The sequence below is a fragment of the Emys orbicularis genome, chromosome 19 (genome assembly GCF_028017835.1).
Source record: "Emys orbicularis isolate rEmyOrb1 chromosome 19, rEmyOrb1.hap1, whole genome shotgun sequence".
NCBI classification, from domain to species: domain Eukaryota; kingdom Metazoa; phylum Chordata; order Testudines; family Emydidae; genus Emys; species Emys orbicularis.
In genome coordinates this window covers 8,522,112-8,546,494 of record NC_088701.1, presented here as the reverse complement: position 1 = coordinate 8,546,494, position 24,383 = coordinate 8,522,112, and the positions used below count along the sequence as shown (strand labels likewise).

At 47.1% G+C, this 24,383-nt stretch overlaps 1 protein-coding gene across 2 annotated transcripts in view; it reads left to right on the top strand.

The window, feature by feature from the left end:
* The first annotated feature begins 5,425 nt into the window (after positions 1-5,425).
* The window catches only part of AKAP8L (A-kinase anchoring protein 8 like), a 43,626-nt gene continuing 24,668 nt past the window's right edge, over positions 5,426-24,383 (top strand). Inside the window, exons 1-2 of one of the 2 annotated variants that reach the window (XM_065419182.1) lie at positions 5,426-5,526; positions 23,155-23,187. In XM_065419182.1, coding sequence (XP_065275254.1) covers positions 5,514-5,526; positions 23,155-23,187 — 46 coding nt within the window. In that variant the 5' untranslated portion in view covers positions 5,426-5,513. The remainder of the gene's footprint in view (positions 5,527-23,154; positions 23,188-24,383) is intronic. The other variant, XM_065419183.1, reaches the window with a different exon arrangement.

Below are 24,383 nucleotides of genomic sequence, written 5' to 3'. Positions count from 1 at the left end.
TAAGAAAACAATCATAGAAATGTAGGGATGGAAAGGACCTCTACAGGTCATCTAAGTATACTTAGACCACCCCAGGCAGGTGTTTGTCTAACCTTTTCTTAAAATTCCATAACCTTCCTCAGTAACCTGTTCATAGAATCATAGAATATCAGGGTTCGAAGAGACCTCAGGAGGTCATCTAGTCCAACCCCCTCAAAGCAGGACCAATTCCCAACTAAATCATCCCAGCCAGGGCTTTGTCAAGTCTGACCTTAAAAACCTCTAAGGAAGGAGATTCCACCACCTCCCTAGGTAACCCATTCCAGTGCTTCACCACCCTCCTAGTGAAAAAGTTTTTCCTAATATCCAACCTAAACCTCCCCCACTGCAACTTGAGACCATTACTCCTTGTTCGGTCATCTGGTACCACTGAGAACAGTCTAGATCCAGCCTCTTTGGAACCCCCTTTCAGGTAGTTGAAAGCAGCTATCAAATCCCCCCTCATTCTTGTCTTTTGCAGACTAAACAATCTCAATTCCCTCAGCCTCTCCTCATAACTCATGTGCTCCAGCCCCCTAATCATTTTTGTTCCAGTACTTGAAGTTAGAACATTTTGCCTTCTAGCTAATCTTAAATCTCCCTTGCTGCAGATTAACCCGATTCCTTCTTGTCCTACCCTTGGTGCTCATGGAGAACAGATGACACTGCCCTCTTTATAAGCTTTTTACATATTTGAAACATGCCCAATTCTTTCAACCTTTCCTCATAGGTCATATTTTCTAATGCTCTGATCATTTTTGTTTCTCACTGGACAGAGTCAGAGCCAACTGAGACCTCACGAGGGTCAAGCAGAATGGAGCAAGTGCCTCCCATGTCTTATATACAACACTCCTACTAATAGACCCCAGAATGACATTGGTCTTTTTTGCAACAGCATCGCATTCTTCACCCATAATCATTGATTAAAAGTCTCCAAGTGATAGAGATTCCACCCCATCTGGGGGTTAATTATTCTAATGGTTAATTCACCTCCCAATTAGACATTTGCATTTTATTTCTAGCATGAATTGGATAGCTTTAGCTCCCAGCTATTGCATTTCAGTCTGCCCTCTTCTATCAGAAATATCCCCCTGGATGTGCTTATAGACTGTGATCAAGTCACCCTTACCTTTGATAAGTTACATAAACTGAGCTTCTTCAGTCTCTCGCTTTCCACCTTCTTCCTCCTATGCAACATCCCTCTGCTTATAAATGAGCTCTCTGAGACTATGCCTTCACTCAGGCCAACTCCTCTGGAGTTAGTCTAGCTTGAGTGAGAGCAGCTACAGTATGAAATAAAATTGGAGCTGCAGAGTGATTGGATTACTGCACAGAGTGATTGGGTAGGTCTATATGGGAGCTGGAGGTGTAATTTCCAGTTCAAGTAGACATACCCACACTAGTTCATGGTAAAAATAGCAATGTACAGTAACTCCTCGCTTAACGTTGTAGTTATGTTCCTGAAAAATGCGACTTTATGCCAAATGATGTTAAGTGAATCCAGTTTCCCAATAAGAATTAATGTAAATGGGGGGGTTAGGTTCCAGGGAAATTTTTTTCACCAGACAAAAGACATTATATACAGTATAAGTTTTAAACAATTTTAAACAAACAATTTAATATTGTACACAGCAATGAATGAGTGTGAAGCTTGTTTGAGGTGGTGGAGTAAGAGGGTGCTGCTAAATGATGAACTAGCACTCGGCTGAGCCCTCAAGGGTTAATATGCTGTTAATGTAGCCTCACACTCTACAAGGCAGCATGGACTGAGGCAGGAGGGAGGAAACACAATAGATGCAGGGCAGTAGCTGCAAACACTTCCCTGCAAAAACTGAACATGATGATGAGCCCACACTGTTCAGCTGGAGCGCACCACTCCCTCCTCCTGACAGCATATGCACAGCTTCACAGGTGCTGACTTTCCAAAGTGCTGGGGGGTGCGTGCATGAGTGAGAGAGAGAGAGATGTATATTGCCCCTTTACGTATGCTGACCTCACTTCAAGTATATTGCCCTTTTAAGCAGATCAGACAGGAAGCAACAGCTTCCTCCTTTCTATTCCTGAGCCGTGTCCCCCTCCGCTTTGTGGAGAGGGGGTACAGAGTGGGGGTGGTGGGCAGGAGCAGGGGGACATCCTGATATCAGCACCCTTCTTTCCCCCTCCCCCAGCAAGCCAGAAGCTCCCAGGAGCAGCTCCAAGGCAGAGGGCAGGGCAGGAGCAGCAGGGCAGTGGGGGGAGGGACAGCTGAACTGCTGCTGGGCAGTTGCGGAGCCACATACCTTACAGGGAATTTAGGGGAGCTGATGGGGGGAGGCTGCCGCTCCCCTCCCCCCCCCCAGTTCTAATCCCCACAAGGAGGGGCTGCTCTTCCAGAGAATCCTGCAAGCAGTGGACAAAGGAGGCAGCAGCTGCCAGACGATGTTATAAGGGAGCATTGCGCAACTTTAAACAAGCATGTTCCCTAATTGATCAGCAACGAAACAACATTAACTGGGACGACTTTAAGTGAGGAGTTACTGTAGCTGCACCTACTGAGGCTCTTGGGGAAGCCCACCCACAACCAACAGCCCCTCTCTAGCATAAGGGGAGGAGCTACCAGACCCAGGTCTCAACTGAATGTGGGGGACAACAAATGAAAAAACAGGGACAGGAGCGAGGATCACAGAGTCAAAAGCAGGGGGACACCAAGAAGAGAACGCTAGCCAGCACCCACTGCTCCTTAAGGCATCCAAGGAGCCAATGGATATGGCCCAGAGGAACTCTGCCTGGAGACGTGACTTCAGGGACAATCGGAAATAGGTCCCAGTCACAGACCACTTGAACATCTAGCTTTCTCCTCCTGGTATGGCCGATGCCAGGAGGAGGTTGATGTGAGGAGGTCTCGTGACTTCGTGGGGTCACAGGTGGGGTATGCATATATCAGGAGATGAGGGGGAAAGTGTGGTTAGAATATGAGGAGGTTCTGGAAGAGCCAGAAAAGGGGCTGCAACCTGGTACACTCAAGGTAGATGTTTGTCAAGATCTCCCCCTCAATGCCAAAGGAGCAGGTGCCAGGGGAGGTGGTGAAGCACACATGCTCAGGGCTCTGTGGAAGAGCTGTCAATTAATATGCCGGGCGGGCAGCAGGACCAGGATAGAATACAGACTGGCCCACCGGCATTCCTCACCTTCCATGGGTGGTAGGAGGTCCCGGGTGTTGGGGCAAGACACGAGGGTAAGAAAGTGATGGGTATGGAGCAGCTGTTTCCTGGGTGCAGTTCACAGGTCACGCAGCCTGCTCAGGTGATGCAGCCAGGGAGGCTTCCAGGGACAGGGGCCTGATGGTGAGGTCTGGAGGGCCAGAAATGAGGGGTGGACAGAGAGCACCTTCCCATAGGGCCCGCTCGAGGAAAGCACAAGAGACAGGTACTAAGGCTGCCCTCACCTCCTGGAGCATACACTGGGGCATGCAAGAGGTGGAGAGCTCCATGTACGGGCGGAGAGTCCAGGGGTCGACCCAGTCCCTCCGGTTCTAGTCTCCTGGATCTCCAATCCTGGTGATACCAGTCAGGACCAACCTCCAGTGCACCAAGGGGGACTCCACCACCTGTAATAAGGCAAGTTATGCATTCTTTCAACCTCATATGGACAGGCTGTCTACATAGACACTGGCAGACAGAATGCAGGAGGAAGGTGTGTGCCAAGCAGCGTAGCTGCAGCTGCATGGGCACGGGTCTGGTTAGCCACCTCAAGTACAATCCCATCTGAAACCTTGGGTATGTATGTAGGGCAGCTAACCTGTCCTGCCACAGCTACACTGCCGTTTTTACCATGCTAGCTCAATCAGAGCAAGGGTTGCCACCTGCCCAGGATTGTCCATTTTTTGAAGCAGCTGTCCTGGGAAATCTGTAAGTCTTCCCAAGACATTGAAAGTCCTATTTTTTGTCACTCTCGTTCCCCGGCTCTCGGCCTGCCTTTCCCTTCGGGTTACCCCTCTGAACAAGGAGCCACCCTTGGTTTGGTCTCTGGATGAGTCTCTGCCCTGTGAGTGGGAGGGAGCATGGCCCACCTCAGAATGGGGAGGCCGGCATTGCCTGCGGGGGAGGCCAAGGCCCAGGCTAAGGAGACACAGGCATTTTCAGACCTAGAATAAGGGGGGATGAGGGCCCATTGATGGCTCGGTGGGGGAACACTGGACCGGGCCCAGGTAGGCGGGGCCCACAGCTGGCTGGCAGGGGAAAGTGGAGCCAGGTCTGGGCCAGTAGGGCCTATCAATGGCTTGGTGGGGGAACGTAGGTCGGTTTGGGTAGGTGGGGCCCATTGATGGCTTTGTGGAGGAAAAAGGAGCCACGGCCTGGTGTGCAGGACCCATCTGTGACTTTGTGGGGGAACAGGTGGCAGGGCCCCACTCAGCAAGGCCCATTGATGGCTAAGTGGAGGAAGACGGGGCCGTAGCCTGGACGCAGGCCGCTCCTCAGCACGTTGGCAGCCGCGTGGGAAGCGCAGCGAGCGGCACCGAGCCTCCCCAGGCCCGCTGTGGTGCCCTCCCCAGCACAGCCCCAGTCCCTGTTCGTGCGGGTCCAGCTGCCGCACTGGGGATCCCAGCCCCGCTCCAGGGCAGCGGCCTCAGTGCGCAGCAGCTGAACGTTCCGCTAACTCCGCTGTGTCCCGCGTCGTGGGGCCAGGCGCCGCCACCCTCGGGGGCCGGCCTGGGCGCGGCCAGGCTCCAGCCGGCTGCGCTCCACGGCTCGGGCCTCGGGCAGCCTGGTGGGGCGAGCCCCCGGGGACAGAGCCCGGCGCCGGGAGCCCGGCTCGGGCCTCGGGCAGCCTGGTGGGGCGAGCCCCCGGGGACAGGGCCCGGATCGCAGCCCGGCGCCGGGAGCCCGGCACGGAGGCTTTGACAGCTGCATTGCCCTATGTCCCTGCGGAGGCACCATAGCCAGCCAGCCTGGGTTTGGTCCTCGCCCTAAGAAGGGTCCGCACATCAACTCCCCGCCGAGCTGCCATCGGTCCCTCTGTGAATCGCGTCCGTGTCCACCCAAGCCAACCTAGCCTGCCTACTTCTGACCAACCAGAGAGCAGGATATCGCCGTGACCCTGCCTCCTGATCGACAGTTCTCTTACCCAATCTCCCCTCCTTGCTTTGGCGTTTAATGGCTGACAAATCTCTTGACCAATGAGCTGTTAAACTCTTTTTGATTGACGTTAATGTCCGCCTTTCGCAGTTGAAGCGGTTCTTGATTGACCTCTGTCTATCCTATGGAAAGTAAGAGTGATTTTGATTGATGGCTTTTCTCTTCTAATGGCAACAGAGCACTGCGGGATATTGCTCCAGTGGAAAGAGAGTGAGGCGGGCGTGGCAGCCCCCGGCACCAATGGCTTGCGGGTGGGCGGAGCAGCGCGTCCAATGCGGTCGGGAGGCGGGGCTGGAGAGCTGCCGTTACCGTCTGTCGCAGGAGGCAGCAGCGGGCTGGGGGTGAGTGTGTGAGGCGAGAGTGGGACTTGGAGCTGCTGTCATGAGCTACTCAGGTGAGAGGCTGCTGGGGCCGGGCCCTCGGGGGGGGGGCCGGCTGGGTGCAAGATGGCGGCTGCCCCCGTTTGTGAGGGAGGTTCGGCGCTGCCCCCCCTCTCCTCTCCCGTTCCTCACGGCGGCCTGCAGGGCCCGCTCCGAGCTCTCCCCCCAGCCTCGGCGCCCTGGGGCGGGCCTGGACGTGGGCAAAGGGCTGGCCCAGTCGCTCGCTCCTTACTGCGCGCTGCCTCCTCCGTGGGGCTGGGGTGACGGTGGATGGGGACCTGACCGTCACTTTCCACCCGCCGCATAAGCATAGGGCTTGTGGGGGTCGGGCAGGTTCTGACCCCGATCCATAGCCCAAACATGTCATAGATCTGCGGGGGGGGGCACTGACCCCGACCCCCTACCGCATGGCACAGGGCCTGAGGGGATTGGAGCTGGCACTGACCCTGATACGCTACCACAGACATGGCCTGGGGACTTGGGGTGGGGCTGGCCCTGATCCCGATCCCCTGTTGCATGCTGTGGCATTTGGTGCCACTGGCCCTGACCCCCCTACTGTATGGCATGGCATGGGGGTTGGCACGGGCACTAAGGTGGAGGAGGGCTGGCACTGGCCCTGATCCCCTGCTGCATGGCACAGCACGGGGATCAGCACTGACCGACCCTCTGGTGCATGGCATAATATGGGGCCTGTAGGGGGACTGGTATGGAGCCTGCTGGGGTGTTGGTGCTGACCCCGTCCCCCTACTATACAGTGTGGGGCCTGGTGGGGCACTCACCCCGTACCCCTACTGCACAGCATTACAGGGGGCCAGTTACTCCACACACACGTTATCCCCACCACAGAGTGTTATGGAGCTTGGGATGTGTATGTCTGGCACTGACACACACTACCATACATACGTCAGACACATCGTGTAGCACTGTGTGGGGAGAGCTGGCACTCACCACTCCATACACACGCACACACCACACAACAGAATTGCCTGGGGCCTGCCAGGGGCAGGGGGGAATCTACCACTGGCACCCTTCACATACACCATGAACCATCCTGCATTACATGGGGTTTGGACATACGGGAAGATATACAAGGGGACAGACACACACCCACACCATTGCACAGGCTCTGGGGGGATTTAATAACCAGGAGGAGGCGTTGGCAGTACTATTCAGCCATACATAACATTGAATGGGCCTCTGGTGAGTGGGTATAATAACTAGAGGAGGAGCTGACTTGGTTTCCCCCTGTATGCAGCATTGCATTGATGTGAGTATGTGTGTAATAAATAATGAGGGAGGGGGAAACCCTGCATTGGTAATATTCTCTGTCAGTTGTGAGTTTTGGAGACCGTGAGGGTAAAGGTGGAATTGATTATACCCTTACCTTACTGTCACTGCATCATCTTGGCAATGGTGGAAGAAATTTACACTGCTTCCTCGCATACACTCACCATTGCTTGAAGGAATGGGGTATTAAAAGGGTGGAGAAGGTGATGGTGATATCTTCTCTCCTTTCTCCCTGACACCATTGCATGGGCTTTGGAGGGTATGTAATAAGCAAAAGAGAAGAAGTTGGCACCAATATCCCTGGCTGATGAGTTGTGGGGGCAATAAGCAGGATAAAGCTGGCACAGATTCTTCCCTTCCCCCTGCATCTTTCAACTGATGAGCTCGGGAGAGAGAAATTGAGATTTATACCTAGCCAGGGTGACCAGGCACATGGGATTCTGCATATGAGAGGGGGCATCAGTCCCTGCTTCTCCTACCCTCTGTTGAAACAAAGGAAAGGGTAGTTCAAGATTGTGTAGTTGAAGTTGTTCTGTACAGAGTCTCAGGGATTAGGCTGGGAGCCCAGAATTTGTAGCTTTGCTGCTTTTTGCTATAGGTTTGAGATTTTTTTTTTCTTCCTCAGTGTGGTTGCAATTAACTGCCCTTATGTGCTGGGTTACATGTTTTGTATTAAATAAAATGAGAGAGGTTGGGGGGAGGCAGGGAAAGTACTAACCTTAGTGATGTTGGGTCTGTAACCGAGAACTCAGATTCAATAATACTGTATTGCTAAAAGACTATAATCTAGTTATGAAATTTGCCTTATATACTCAATTGTATTGGGAATGTTCAAAATGTTACCTTCCAGTACAATATGTGCAATTTGAACAAATTAATATTATAATTGGGTTTGTAACTCCTGCATTGCTTGACACTTTTGTGCCTAAATATAAGGGGTTCGCCATGATCAGTGGTGACAATCTCTCGCTTATCAAGACCCATACCTCAATTGTGCACTGTGATAGCTGGCCACCGGATTGCTCCCTTTCTTCCCCAAAGTGGCAGCCTGTTCAGTGCTGTACATGTATAGCAATGATTCTCAACCTTAGGGTTATGGAACTGCTATCATTTTCTACAGACTCAAGGCTTAATGTAAAAACTGTTTCCATTTGTTATGGTTTTGAAGGACCTTCTGAATACAAATTGCTCCAGTTATTAGGTTTATTGAATCTATCTCGTAGGGGAAAGTTGTACTTTGTTCATAACATTTTCCATAAGAATTTTTGCTTGATGTATTTTTAAATATGAAATGATTGCGTTCACATGCATTGACTGTAAAAATTGATTTCAGTCATTCATAACATAGCTAGAGGATCATAGAAATTGTTGCTTCTGTATGTCAAGCTCATAACATGCACCTCCAGCTCATTGTATCCCTCTTTCTCCCCCACGAGTTCCCTGAATGCCACCCACGCATCCCCCTCTATTTTAGTCTCTGCAACCCACCCTCAAACTGGGGGTTCTGTGTGTGTGCCTCTGGCTGCCCTCCCCTCTCCACCATATGCGAAAGAACTTGCAAAAAGCAAACTGCTCACTCTTTTCATTGCTGAAACAGCACAAAAGGTTCTGGGATGTGGCATTATGGAAGGAGAAGTGGTTGGTTTGGGGGATCATCAGTGAATAAAAGTTAAGAATCCCTATTAAGTAGTATGGTAAAGAGCTTTGATGTGGTGTATATTGGAAAGAACTATAGAATTTTTGCTTGTCTGTTATACAGTTTGTAGGGAAAGTCTTATTTTTGTGCTTCCATGTAGAAATAGGGTAAAAGCGATGTGAAGCATGTAGCTCTCCTCAAAACAAGAATGCATTTTATATTGGTAGAGAGAGGTTTTCAGGATGTACTCCTTGACTGCAATCTTGTAGGCTGTTGCAAATATTAAGAGCTAATTAATCTGCACTTGACAAGAATCTAGTAAATGGTTCGACTACTAATAGATTCGAAACTTGAACAAAAATATATTGCTGGATTTCTCAGTTTTCATTTTTGTGGAATTTGAAGCATTAATCTGAGATCTGTTTTAACCCTTGTATGGATTATAGGATTACTTCTTGAGGAGGAGGTGGGGGTCGCGATAGAACATAGTAATGACTCAATATACATATATTTTTATCATTGTTCACCTAGAAAACACATTTATGTGGTGACAAGTATCAGAGGGGTAGCTGTGTTAGTCTGGATCTGTAAAAAGCGACGAAGAGTCCTGTGGCACCTTATAGACTAACAGACGTATTGGAGCATAAGCTTTCGTGGGTGAATACCCACTTCATCAGATGCATGTAGTGGAAATTTCCAGAGGCAGGTATAAATATGCAGGCAAGAATCGGTCTAGAGATAACGAGGTTAGTTCAATCAGGGAGGATGAGGCCCTCTTCTAGCAGTTAAGGTGTGAACACCAAGGGAGGAGAAACTGCTTTTGTAATTGGCTAGCCATTCACAGTCTTTGTTTAATCCTGAGCTGATGGTGTCAAATTTGCAAATGAACTGAAGTTCAGCAGTTTCTCTTTGAAGTCTGGTACTGAAGTTTGTTTGCTGCAGGATGGCTACCTTTAAATCTGCTATTGTGTGTCCAGGGAGGTTGAAGTGTTCTCCTACAGGTTTTTGTATATTGCCATTCCTAATATCTGACTTGTGTCCATTTATCCTTTTATGTAGGGATTGTCCAGGTTGGCCAATGTACATAGCAGTGATGGCACATGATGGCGTATATTACATTGATTTGCAGGTGAATGACCCGGTGATGTTGTGGCTGATCTGGTTAGTGCCTGTGATGGTGTCACTGGTGTAAATATGTGGGCAGAGTTGGCATCGAGGTTTGTTGCATGGATTGGTTCCTGAGTTAGAGTTACTATGGTGTGGTGTGTGGTTGCTGGTGAGAATATGCTTAAGGTTGGCAGGTTGTCTGTGGGTGAGGACTGGCCTGCCTCCCAAGGCCTGTGAAAGCAAGGGGTCGTTGTCCAGGATGGGTTGTAGATCACTGATGATGCGTTGGAGAAGTTTTAGCTGAGGACTGTAGGTGATGGCCAGTGGAGTTCTGTTGGTTTCTTTCTTGGGTTTGTCTTGCAGCAGGAGGCTTCTGGGTACACGTCTGGCTCTGTTGATTTGTTTCCTTATTTCCTCGTGTGGGTATCGGAGTTTTGAGAATGCTTGGTGAAGATCTTGTAGGTGTTGGTTTCTGTCTGAGGGGTTGGAGCAAATGCGGTTGTACCTCAGCGCTTGGCTGTAGACGATGGATCGTGTGGTGTGTCCGGGATGGAAGCTGGAGGCATGAAGGTAAGCATAGCGGTTGGTGGGTTTTCGGTATAGGGTGGTGTTAACGTGACCGTCACTTATTTGTACCATGGTGTCTAGGAAGTGGACCTCCTGTGTAGATTGGTCCAGACTGAGGTTGATGGTGGGATGGAAGCTGTTGAAATCGTGGTGGAATTCTTCCAGAGTCTCCTTCCCATGGGTCCAGATGATGAAGATGCCATCAATGTAGCATAGGTAGAGAAGGGGCGTGAGTGGATGAGAGCTGAGGAAGCGTTGTTCCAGGTCAGCCATAAAAATGTTGGCATATTGTGGGGCCATGCGGGTGCCCATAGCGGTGCCACTGATCTGGAGGTATATATTGTCACCAAATTTGAAATAATTGTGCATGAGGATAAAGTCACAGAGCTCAGCAACCAGTTGTGCTGTGGTATCATCAGGGATACTGTTCCTGACAGCTTGTATTCCATCTGTGTGGGGGATGTTTGTGTAGAGAGCCTCTACATCCATGGTGGCTAGGATGGTGTTTTCTGGGAGGTCACCAATGCATTGTAGTTTTCTCAGGAAATCAGTGGTGTCACGGAGATAGCTGGGGGTGCTGGTGGCGTAGGGTCTGAGTAGAGAGTCCACATATCCGGATTGTTTATACTGATAATCTATTTCAAACTATAGCTCATAGAGGGATCATTCTGGCATGGGGTACTCTCCAGGCTTTTTAATATATTATTTTTAAATTCTCAACGCTTCCGGGGACAAAACAAAAACATTGTTAAATGTCGAGGGAATTCCTTGCCATTCACAAATGAGACGTGATTTTGGTCTACAAAAGATCCTGGTTCATTTCAGTTTGGTGTCCAAAGCCTGAATTGTTCTAATGTGATAATTACTCCCAAATGAGAGAGCTTTCGAAAATGTACTCGGCTTCATAATAGAGACAGACTAAAGCTCCATAAAAAAGAGTCAGGAGACTAGTAGCTCTTAGGGTATGTCTACACCGCAATAAAACACCTGCGGCTGGCCTGTGTCAGCTGACATAGGCTCGCGGGGTTCAGGCTGCAAGGGCTATAAAATTGTAATGTAGATGTCCAGGCTTGGGCTGGAGCCTGGGCTCTGGGACCCTGAGTGTAGACATACCCTAAGAGAACATGTGCACTCATTTGCTTTGCTATAACCGGTTCCTACAAAGAGCCTATGTTTTAATTTGGAACACATGATGAATGCTGTTGGTCTCAGCCCAGCCATCAGTGCAAAGCAAAAGGTGGCTAGGCATGAGCTCAAAATGAGTAGCCAGAAGAACTGAATTGCTTCTTGGAAGGAGTTACTGACATATGAGGGCAGAGGTCTATTGGTTGGAGCCCAGGGAAGAAACCCATGGTAGAAAGGAAATAGTGGATGAGTTTTGCTCTGTCCTTCTAGGTGGGGTAGTTTCTTCATATTGAAAACAGCATGGAGAGGCCTAATATTGAAGGTGTATATAATATACATAATATTTAGATAATATACACGACTTTTGGAGAAGACTTAAAACCAAGGCCTTGATCGTTTGTGGTCATTTAAATGTTGCTGTACTTTTTGCCGAGGAAAGGGGATTAACTGTAGTATGTTGGCTAAATTCCAATTTAGCTAATTTAATTCTTCTTACTTAAATTGCCCAAGGAGTTCCAATAGGATAACTTATTCTTCCCTTTCCTTCTCTAAAGGCTTAGGTAACCGTTTCCGTGCACAGATCTCAAAGTGCTGCAATGGATCGTCACAACAATCATGTACTTGAATCCCCTTTTTACCCCAGCTGTCCATCCAGACTGTGGTTGAGATCTGGCAGTGGAAACCTGGTATTGAATGAATATAGAGACTGAAACCTGCTGAATCCCTATCTAGAATTTTGTCCATAATAGCTTCTGAATGAAAAGAAATTGCTTGCCTCACAATGGGGCAGAATTCCCAGGCTGAGAAATCCCATTCTTTTCATGCAATGGAATAAAGAGAGTATCCAGTAATGGATGTTGGTGCCCTCTTGGAATGGATTCTGTCTAGTGTCCTGATTATAGTACTCTCTGTGGACCTAATTCTGCTCCTCTGGAAGTCTTTGGTAGTCCTCTCTTGTACTTTAAGTGCAGTTGGATCAGGGTTTCTGTCATCCAGGATAAGACTATAAGGAGCAATTAGCTCTCAGAAGGTGGGCTGTTCAGATTCCTGAGGTTTCCAGCATACCTGAGATGTCATCTCTTGTTGAGCTGTGAGATGCAAGAATAATCCCGGGGAGGTGAATCTGGAACAACAAGACCCCATTTTCATCTACCAGACATGGAAACACATGGGATGGGCCGACCTGAGGGAGGAGAGGAAGATGAAGAGTTTAGAAGCAGCGGATCAGTGGCAGGAAGTGTTAATTGCGTTCATGTAACCCAAATATGCATGCAGCTGAGACTAGGTTTCTGCTTAGGGTGACCAGATGTCCTGTTTTTAAAGGGACAGTCCCATTTTTTGGGACTTTTTTCTTATATAGGCGCCTATTACCCCCCCACCCCCTTTCCCGTTTTTTCACAGTTGCTATCTGGTAACCCTGTTTCTGCTCAACCATCAGAAATATGACAAGGGGGCGAAAGGACCCCCTGGAAGCACCTTGTATGCCTGAGTTGCTGTCCTGGATTCTCTGCCACACATACCAAAGGGATATTTCCCTTTCTTGATTGCCTCTATTTATTTTTCTTCTTCTTTTCGTGCCATTTTACTTGGCGCATGTGCTCAACAAGTGAAATCTGATGAGAAATAAAACTTCAAACCTTGCTCTTCATCCTGCCAACCTCTTGTAGAGAGGAAATAGCTTATTTTAATAAGTCTGGATTTGGAAAACTCTTTGCTTTACCCTTCTATGTGGAAACAGTGACACTAAAAGAAAGGCTTCGGGGTTTGTTGTTTTGTTTTCAATGTCTTTTATTTATTTGGTTTATTCCAAGTGAAGCTCTAAGGGAAGTAAAATGAATCTACAAAAAGTCAGTTTCAGCCTTTTTTTCCTCATTTTTCAGGAGAGGGTGGGAGGGAGAAAGGGGACTTTATCATGCAGGGTTTTCCCAAATCAAGTCCAGTGAATCTCATACGTGAGCTCCTCTCAAATGAAAAGCAAGTACACTTGTTTTTCCGACCCCCGAGAGAGTGCTGGGCTATGCTTGTGATGGGTGGAACTTCTCCCGCAGCCACATTAGAGGAGGCAATGTTTGGGTCGATGGTTAGGAGGGCAAAATGAATATGACAAAGAAGCTGAGTTCTTTTCCAACCCTCAGTGCACTGGGAATGGAGGAACTGGCAGATTCATTTGAAATGATCTTGAGTCTTTGGGTCATTTGTGAAATGAATTCTGTTGTTAGTTATTATTTATATTGCAATACCATCTAGAGGCTCAGATCAGGGCTCCATAGTGCTAGACATTGTACAAACAGTGAGTGAGAGACTGTCCCTGCTCTAAAGAACCTATACTTTGGACAAGACAAAGGGCTATAAGGGCAACAGAGATAAAATGACTTGCTCAGTGTCTTAGAGCAAGTCAGTGCCAGAGCCAGATGTAGACCCCACACCAGCATCACAGCCCTTGCGACTAAACAACACTGCCTCTTGTTCGTAGCATAGCTGCAGTGGAGTATTGCAAAGATTATTGATTTCCCAGGGTAGCTGCAGGAACTGGAATTGCAAAGTGGGTCAGGAGTATTATTTCCCCCCCCCCCCCCCCAATAAAGCACCCGATGAAAATTGCAACCACCTAAGAAATACCAAGACAAACATAAGCCATGATCATGAAAAGGAGGAGAAATGGTGGAAACCCATACAGCATGGACAGCAGCCAAAAATATAGTGGGTGGGTAGAGGGAACCCTTATAAATTGGAAGATAGACACATAGGGACAAATTCAGACCTGATGCAAGCAAATATAGTTCCATTGGGTCAAGGGACTTTTAACAACGCTTAACCCTGCCACTTCTTTTCCAGTTACAAAAGACATGGACATTTTCTGAAATCTTCGTCCATATGACTCCTCTTCCCATCAAGAAGAGGCAAGATAAGGTGAATTGCAAGCAAAAACATAATGTACCACATTCTGATCTCGTCTACACTGGCGGTGTAACTCTGAAGTAACTGACTTCATTCAAGTCATTCCAGATTTACACTGAGGTCAGAATCAAGCTCAATAGTTTGTTTTTTAGACTCTGAAAAATGTGCTTTATTGCAGTCAGGTGACCCACCGCTCTAAAATTGATATAAAAAGCTATTAAAATGTGGTTTTGTTTGTGTCTAATAAAGTGCATTACAATGCACATCTCGTTATACACTGTATCAAAAAATATACATGTGGGTTTTTCAAAAGTGCTCAATATTGGTCTAACAGTTCCCCGTGGGAGCTTAATCATTGACTTCAACGGGATCAGAGTTAGGCCAATGCTGAATACTTTAAAAAATTACGCCCTATATGTATATTTCGCCTAGAAGAGGGTCAAACTAAGAACCTGGATACGTGAACAAAAGCTGCTGCATGAGATATAGTGGCGGGGTGTCGGGAAAGGAAAGAGATAAGGTAGGTGTTTACTTCACTTTTGGGAGGTCACCATATTGTTTGTCCAGTTCTAGGTCAGTTTTGGCCTCTTTGCTGATTCTTGCAACCAGGGTGTTCATTATGGTGCGGGCTTTTGTGCTGTGGACACCTGTCCTGTGAGGAATAAAACTTGGAACTACCAGCTCATTTCTATGGCTCATAGAACAACCACAGGGTGGTTACTAAAATTATCCCAAACCCAGAGAGGGACAGAAACACAGCTTCATTTTTGTTATTGGCTAGTGATACGTTCTGGTGAATGTTAGATTTGAACTGGCAACCTTTAGAGGTGAAAGGTTCCATCTCCTATTGCCAGTCTTCTGCGTTACTCAGTCCTCTGATACATCAGCATGTTTAAATAGCCATTGATTGCTTTGTACATTTTGGCCCATTAAATGTTATCAGCCTCCACGGTCATTAACGGCAGGAATATATTACCCCAACTCCACAGGCATTGGGCCAGATCCTCAGCTTGTGTAAATCAATGTCACCAATTTACACTAGTAGAGAACCTGGCCTATTATCCCTCTTACGGAAGAGAAAACTTGCAGCCAGCACATATTATATATAATAGCCTCAGTCTGTGTACAAAACTGCAATGGACTCCAATAGGACATGAAGTCTAGCACCATAAAGTTGTAACACAGGGTGGAATGCAGCTTGCTGAATTTTGTGGCTCTAACCTGAACTCATAACTCTTGGGTTTCACCCCTCTCCAATAAAGATGAATTCACTAAGGAAACAGAGCTCCTAATTCAGCTGCTATCCTTCCCCTGGTGCTTCATGGCTATTGACACACACAGAACCCTTTGCTGGGAATCCAGATTACATGGGCTGGCTGCAAGGCTAAGAGCCTGTTCATGCACTGCTCCCTGCAGTCCCACAGGGGAGATCAATCTTAGGTTTCACAACTGACTAAAGCATGAAACAGAAGCATGTCAGTCAGCCTCTGGCAGGGCTAGAAATGTAGCACTATTGCTGATGTAGGAAAATGCTAAAACTAGTCAGGAAACTTGTGTATTCTAGGTTCTAAGAGATGATAATGCCAGTTTTAAAGAGCCTTTGGCTCATTTAGCAGGTCCTCAAGGAAACCATTTTGAAGCACTTAGTGGAGAGGAAGGTGATCAGGAACAGTCAACATGGATTCACCAAGGGCAAGTCATGCCTGACCAACCTGATTGCCTTCTATGAAGAGATAACTGGCTCTGTGGATATGGGGAAAGCAGTGGATGTGATATACCTTGACTTTAGCAAAGCTTTTGGTATGGTCTCCCACAGTATTCTTGCCAGCAAGTTAAAGTGTGGCTTGGATGAATGGACTATAAGGTGGAAAGAAAGCTGGCTAGATTGTCGGGCTCAACGGGTAGTGATCAACAGCTCAATGTCTAGTTGGCAGCAATATCAAGCAGAGTGCCGCAGGGGTCGGTTTTGTTCAGCATAAGAATGGCCCTAATGGTTCAGACCAAAGGTCCATCTAGCCCAGTATCCTGTCATTCAACAGTGGCCAGTGCCAGGTGCCCCAGAGGGAATGAACAGAACAGGTAATCAAGTGATCCACCCCCTGTTGCTCATTCCCAGCTTTTGGCAAACAGAGGCTAGGGACACCATTCCTGCCCATCCTGGCTAATAGCCATTGTTGGACCTATCCTCCATGAATTTATCTAGTTCTTTTTTGAACCCTGTTATGGTCTTGGCCTTCACAACATCCTCTGGCAAGAGTTCCACAGGCTGACTGTACGTTGTGTGAAGAAATACTTCCTTTTATTTGTTTTAAACCTGCTGACTATTAATGTGTTATGAGAAGTAGTAAACAACACTTATCTATTTTCTCTACACCAGTCATGATTTTATAGACCTCAATCATATCTTCCCTTAGCCGTCTCTTTTCCGAGCTGAAAAGTGCCAGTCTTATTAATCTCTCCTCAAATGGAAGCTGTTCCAAACCCCTAACCATCTTTGTTCCATACCCCTAACCATCTTTATTAATGATCTGGGTAATGGGATGGATTGCACCCTCAGCAAGTTCTGAGGGTAGGGATAGGGACCTGAGTGACCTAGACAAATTGGAGGGTTGGGCCAAAAGAAATCTGAGGTTCAACAAGGACAAGTGCAGAGTCCTGCACTTTGGATGGAACAATCCCATGCACTGCTACAGGCTGAGGACCGACTGGGTAAGCAGCAGTTCTGCAGAAAAGGACCTGGGGATTACAGTGGACGAGAAGCTGGATATGAGTCAGCAGTGTACCTTGTTGCCAAGAAGGCTAACGGCATATTGGCTGCATTAGTATGAGCATTGCCAGCAGATCGAGGGAAGTGATTATTCCCCTCTATTCGTTCATTTGAAAGGATTATTCCCCTCTGGTAAGGCCACATCTGGAGTATTGTGTCCAGTTTTGGGGTCCCCACTACAGAAAGGTTTTGGACAAATTGGAGAGAGTCCAGCGGAGGGCAACGAAAATGATCAGGGGGCTGGGGCACATGACTTATGAGGAGAGGCTGAGGGAACTGGTCTTGTTTAGTCTGCAGAAGAGAAGAGTGGGGGGATTTGATAGCAGCCTTCAACTACATGAAGAGGGGTTTCAAAGAGGATGGAGCTCAGCTGTTCTCCGTGGTGGCAGATGACAGAACAGGGAGCAATGGTCTCAAGTTGCAGTGGGGGAGGTCTAGGTTGGATATTAGGAAACACTATTTCACGAGGAGGGTGGTGAAGCTCTGGAATGGGTTACCTAGGGAGATGGTGGAGGTTTTTAAGGCCCAGCTTGCCAAAGCCCTGGCTGGGATGATTTAGTTGGTGTTGGTCCTGCTTTGAGCAGGGGGTTGGACTAGATGAACTCCTGAGGTCTCTTCCAATCCTAATCTATGATTTTATGATTTAAGATAGAGGCAGTTCACAACTTTTTTTTGGTGACAAGTCCTGCTCCCTTCTCTGAAACAGACACTCTTTGTAGCAGAGCCAGTGTAGTCCTACTCTGGGTCTGGATAGGAATTTGGGAGCCCACATAGGGGGATTCCCACCTATTGAATCTTGCAGAACCTAACCCAGCAGGGAGATTCCTGTGTACTAGGGATTTTGCAGTTGGGGTTCAGAAACTCTGGTTAAAATCAAGTGGTGTTGACTGTTTTGGCCATGGTTATCATTGCAGCTAATCCATGTTCTGCACTGGTATGATGGCACCTATCATAGACTTTAAGGTCAGAAGGGACCATTATGATCGTCTAGTCTGACCTGCACAACGCAGGCCACAGAATCTCTCCCACCCACTCCTATAACAAACCCCTAACCTATGTCTGAGCTATTGAAGTCTTCAAATCATGGTTTAAAGACTTCAAGGTGCAGAGAATCCTCCAGCAAGTGACCTGTGCCCCATGCTGCAGGGGAAGGTGAAAAAACCCCCAGGGCCTCTGCCAATCTGCCCTGGAGGAAAATTCCTTCCTGAACCCAAATATGGCGATCAGCTAAACCCTGAGCATGTGGGCAAGACTCACCAGCCAGACACCCAGGAAAGAATTCTCTGTAGTAACTCAGATCCCACCCCATCTAACATCCCATCACAGGCCATTGGGCATATTTACCTGCTAATAATCAAAGATCAATTAATTGCCAAAATTAGGCTATCCCATCATACCATCCCCTCCATAAACTTGTCAAGCTTAGTCTTGAAGCCAGATATGTCTTTTGCCCCCACTGCTCCTCTTGGAAAGTTGTTCCAGTACTTCACTCCTCTGATGGTTAGAAACCTTCGTCTAATTTCAAGTCTAAACTCCCTGATGGCCAGTTTATATCCATTTGTTCTTGTGTCCACATTGGTACTGAGCTTAAATAATTCCTCTCCCTCCCTGGTATTTATCCCTCTGATATATTTATATAGAGAGCAATCCCCTCAGCCTTCTTTTGGTTAGGCTAAACAAGCCAAGCTCTTTGAGTCTCCTTTCATAAGACAGCGTTTCCATTCCTCGAATCATCCTAGTAGCCCTTCTCTGTACCTGTTCCAATTTGAATTCATCCTTCTTAAACATGGGAGACCAGAACTGCACACAATATTCCAGATGAGGTGTCACCAGTGCCTTGTGTAACGGTACTAACACTTCCTTATCTCTACTGGATATACCTCGCCTGATGCATCCCAAGACCACATTAGCTTTTTTCACGGCTATATCACATTGACGGCTCATAGTCATCCTGTGATCAACCAATACTCCGAGCTCCTTCTCCTCTGTTACTTCCAACTGATGCGTCCCCAGTTTATAACAAAAATTCTTGTTATTAATCCCTAAATGCATGATCTTGCACTTTTCACTATTAAATTTCATCCTGTTACTATTACTCCAGTTTACAAGGTCATCCAGTTCTTCCTGTATGATATTCCGGTCCTTCTCTGTATTGGCAATACCTCCCAGCTTTGTGTCATCCACAAACTTTATTAGCACATTACCACTTTTTGTGCCAAGGTCAGTAATAAAAAGATTGGTCCCAAAACCGATCCCTAAGGAACTCCAATAGTAACCTCCCTCCAGCCTGACAGTTCACCTTTCAGTATGACCCGTTGTAGTCTCCCCTTTAACCAGTTCCTTATCCACCTTTCAATTTTCATATTGATCCCCATCTTTTCCAATTTAGCTAATAATTCCCTATGTGGAACCATATCAAATGACTTACTGAAATCGAGGCAAATTAGATCCACTGCATTTCCTTTGTCTAAAAAATCTGTTACCTTCTCAAAGAAGGAGATCAGGTTGGTTTGGCACGATCTACCTTTTGTAAAACCATGTTGTATTTTGTCCCAATTACCATTGACCTCAATGTCCTTAACTACTTTCTCCTTCAAAATTTTTTCCAAGACCTTGCATACTACAGATGTCAAACTAACAGGCCTGTAGTTACCTGGGTCACTTTTTTTCCCTTTCTTAAAAATAGGAACTATGTTAACAATTCTCCAGTCATACGGTACAACCCCTGAGTTTACTGATTCATTAAAAATTCTTGCTAATGGGCTAGCAATTTCATGTGCCAGTTCCTTTAATATTCTTGGATGAAGATTATCTGGGCCCCCCGATTTAGTCCCTTAAGATGTTCGAGTTTGGCTTCTACCTTGGATGTGGTAATATCTACCTCCATATCCTCATTCCCATTTGTCATCCTACCATTATCCCTAAGCTCCTCATTAAAGACTGAGGCAAAGTATTTGTTTACATATTGGGCCATGCCTAGATTATCCTTAACCTCCACTCCATCCTCCGTGTATAGCGGTCCCATTTCTTCTTCTTTCTTTGTTTTCTTCTTATTTATATGGCTATAGAACCTTTTACTATTGATTTTAATTCCCTTTGCAAGGTCCAACTCTATATGGCTTTTGGCCTTTCTCACTTTATCCCTACATGTTCTGACCTCAATAAGGTAGTGTTCCTTGCTGATCCCTCCCATCTTCCACTCCTTGTAGGCTTTTTGCTTTTTCTTAATCATCTCTCTGAGATGCTTGGTCTACAACTCTTGCCTATGAATTTTTTCCCCTTTCTTGGGATGCAGGCTTCTGATAGTTTCTGCAACTTTGACTTGAAGTAATTCCAAGCCTCCTCTGCCTTTAGATCCACAAGTTTTTCAGTCCAATCCACTTCCCTAACTAATTTCCTTAATTTTTTAAAGTTAGCCCTTTTGAAATCAAAAACCCTAGTCAGATCTATTTTTGTTCATCCTTCCATTTAGTTTGAACTGAATTAGCTCATGATTGCTCAAACCAAGGTTGTCCCCTACAACCATTTCTTCTATGAGGTCCTCGCTACTCACCAAATCTAAAATTGCATCCCCTCTTGTTGGTTCAGCAACTACTTGGTGAAGGAATCCATCAGCTATCACATCCAGGAAAATCTGAGCCCTATTATTATTACTAGCACTTGTCCTCCAATCAATATCTGGGAATTTGTCTCCCATGATCACACAATTCCCATTAGTATTTACTTCATTAAAAACATTAGAGGTCTCTATCCATATCCAGATCAGATCCCGGTGGTCTATAGCACACCCCAAGCACTATCCCAGGGGAGGCTCTAGTAGCTTTCTTCCCCAATGTGATTTTTGCCCAGACATACTGTCTTATCCATTCCATCCCTTCTTATTTCTTTACAATCTACCTCATCATTGATATACAGTGCTACTCCACCACCTTTGCCTTTATTTCTGTCTTTCCTAAACAGCACATACCCTTCAATACCTGTACTCTAGTCATGACTACTATTCCACCATGTTTCTGTTATCCCTATAATATCTGGTTTCAGTTCCTGCACCAATAGCTCTAGTTCCTCCATTTTGTTACCTAGGCTCCTCGCATTAATGTACAAACATCTTAATTTTTGATGTTTGGCTTCGCTCACATTCTTTACCCAATTAGGCATAGACACTCTACCACCAGTATCACTTGTTAGACTGGTATCTACACTACCCTTCCTCCTTATGTCCAGTAAGTGACAAATAATTTTGTACTGTAAACCAGCCCCTAGTGAGGGCACAGGCAGTGGAGAGCATATCCCATCCCTAAGACTGGATGACCAGATGCAAAGCAAGTTGCTAGTGAGTGATTCCTTCCCTTCTAGTCCAAGATGATGCTGTGATCTAGGCCTTGGGCAAATAACAGCCTTTGTTCCAAGCCGCATCTTTCTGTAGATCTTGAAAGACAAAACTCCCCAGTTCCCAGTTGGAAGGGTATCTTTGCAGTCACAGGTGCTAGAAACTTAAGCTTGAATTAAAATAACGTTGTACAGAAACTGATGAGTAAGGACACTTCTCTAGAGCATGTTTCCTACTTGTTGTTGATATGGTACTCCTAAGGAATTCTGTGCCAAGAAAATTTCTGCACACAATATTTTAAAATTCTGCAAATTTTATTTGTTAATAAGTAAATGTGGAGGCTCCAGCATAGCAGTGGTGAGCACAGATCACTGGCTGCACAGAGGTGGGAGATCACCCATGGAACAGGGACTCTGCAGCAGGCCCGGCCTTTCTGCTGTAACACCCTTGAGCTCTGCACCAGGCGCACCAGTTGTGGGCAGGCAGGCTCAGCCCAGCAGGGTCCAACTGTGGCGGGCTTAGTGTAGGGGAATCCAGATGTGGGGTAAGAGGGTTTTGTGGGGGGCACTCTGGGTGCAGAAAGCTCAGTGGAGGATTTGGATGCCCAAGGGAGGTTCCAGATGCAGGGACAATGGGACTCTGCAGGGGGGTCCAGGTGGGGAAAGATGGGATTCAGTGAGGGGATCTGGGAGTGGGGCTTGCTGGGGTTGGGATCTGGATGCAACTGGTTGGGACTCAGTGAGGGTCCAGATATGGGGTTTGTCGGGGTGAAGGTTCGATGGACTTGCTTAATGGGGAGCCCCAGCTGCTGCTGCCGCCACCAGCACCAGGATCCCTCCCCCATCCGCTTCTCTTCCCTATCCTATCCCTTTCTTCACTGCCTCTTCCTCTCCCCGCTGTCCCCTGCTCCTATCTCACTCCCCTCACTCCTACATCCCATTCCCCCTGCCCAATCCTGTCCCCCTTGCTTCCCTGCTGCCACCCTTGCCATGACCCACCAGTGGCACTCACCATTGTATGGAAAACAAGATGTCTCCCAGCACGCATAGAAGAGGGGTATGACTGGCACCAGGACCCAGGAGGCGGAGTCAGCTAGCGGGAGGGGCACTCTCCATTATCCAGGCAGCTCTGCACTTGCAGAAATGGGCAGTGGAATGTGACCCCACACAGCCCCCTATGCCACGCTTCTGTGTGGGGGGGGGTGAAGGGGGGCAATACCCCCTGTCCTCCCTAAACTACGCTCATGGGAGGGCCCCTCCCCCCTGGTGATTTACCTCTCTTCTGGCTGCTCCAGGCACCGGATACCACACGCCTGTGCTGCTGGGGGGGGGCACATGACTGCTCTTGTGACTTCCCTTTGCTTCCCCATCCTTATCTGCGGAGGACATGAATTCTGTATGCTCAGTGGCGCAGAATTCCTCCAGAGTAATATTGGTTTGTCAAGCTCGGATCTCTTTTTAGGGGTATCCACTGTGATACAGTCAGGCTTATTTGGGTGCATTTGATGATCAGATCTTAGATAGCATAGATTCTCCTTCATGCCAGCTGTTCTAGCTAGAGCGTACCATATAACAGGGGTAGGCAACCTCTGGCACGTGTGCCAAAGGCGGCACGCGATCTGATTTTCAGTGGCACACTCACTGCCCGGGTCCTGGCCACTAGTCCGGGGGGCTCTGCATTTTAATTTAATTTTAAATTAAGCTTCTTAAACATTTTAAAAACCTTATTTACTTTACATACAACAATAGTTTAGTTATATATTATAGACTTATAGAAAGAGACATTTTAACATTTTTAGAAGGTATTACTGGCACGCGAAACCTTAAATTGGAGTGAATAAATAAAGACTCGGCACACCACTTCTGAAAGGTTGCCGACCCCTGCCATATAATTTGGGTTTTGACCACCTTTTGGTCTTTTTCTAGGTTATGGCAACTGGAACTCTGGGACAAACAGAGGCAAGTATAGTAAAATCTTAATACATTAAATGACATCTTTTCATGATGATGTAATCAGTCAGAAAAATGATTATAAAATTGAAGGTTTTCACAGCTCAAATCTGTTTCCCCCCCCCCCCCCCATTCCTGAATAATATCCTCTTAGGTCACACGCAACTCTATTTCGGTCAGCACTGCAGAGCCCATATAACTGTGACAGTCTTTACTATTCTGCCTTGTGCATCAACAAAACCAGATATTTCTGTTCCCAGAAGTCAGCACAGTTTGTATCCACTATCTGTTTTCCTTCAGTCTTTCTGTCTGATATCACTTCTCTGTGAAATGGCACTGAACATTAAAGTGCTGTCATAGCATGCTAGAAGACTGAATTTCTAGTTCTTGTGCCAGAAAGACACGAAAAATGGCAGTGCGTCTGCATTTAGACCCAAACTTGAAACAGGCCTCCCTTTATAAATACTTGTCTTTTTCCAGAGGCCATGCTCACTGTGCTAAGACTAGAGTGTGATGCCCAGCTGTGTGGTAGAATCTCACTAATCTGCACGCTTTAATTAGCACAAGGAAGCCTCTCTCCACTCCGCAAAGACTGACGAGCAGTATAGAATGTTTTTTGTATCACTGACTGGTAGTTTAAACTGTAGTCAGTGTTGTACAATGGATTTTATGACCTTTTCACCATCTTCAGGCCTAGCTGGAAAACTTACTTTTGTAAAAACCAGAAAATATTCATGATTCCCCCCCCCCCCCCATTGTTCAATCAACTAGTTGTTTTGGCAAAATATGCAGTAAGATGAGCTTGTCATTGTTTTACTACTTGTGTTTATAGTATCACTTAGGGTCCCCATCTAAGATCAGGGTCCTGTTATGCTAGGCACTGAACAGGTATATTGTGATATAGTCTGTGTCCTGAAGAATTTACAGTTTAAAGGGATAAGACAGAGGGAAGGTAAGAGAGATTAAGTGACTTCCCCAAACATAGGCGTCAACTTCTCTTGGCGCCAGTGGGTGCTCGACCCCCTCCCCCGCCCTGACCCCTTCCCCAAATCTCCACCCCGGCCCCGTCTCTTCCCTGTCTCCTCCCCTGAGTGCACCACGTTCCCACTCTTCTCCCCCCCCCTTCCACAGCTTGTTACAGGAAGCGCTGGGAGGAGAAGCGGGGTTGCGGTGCACTCAGGGGAGGAGGTGGAGGCGAGCTGGGG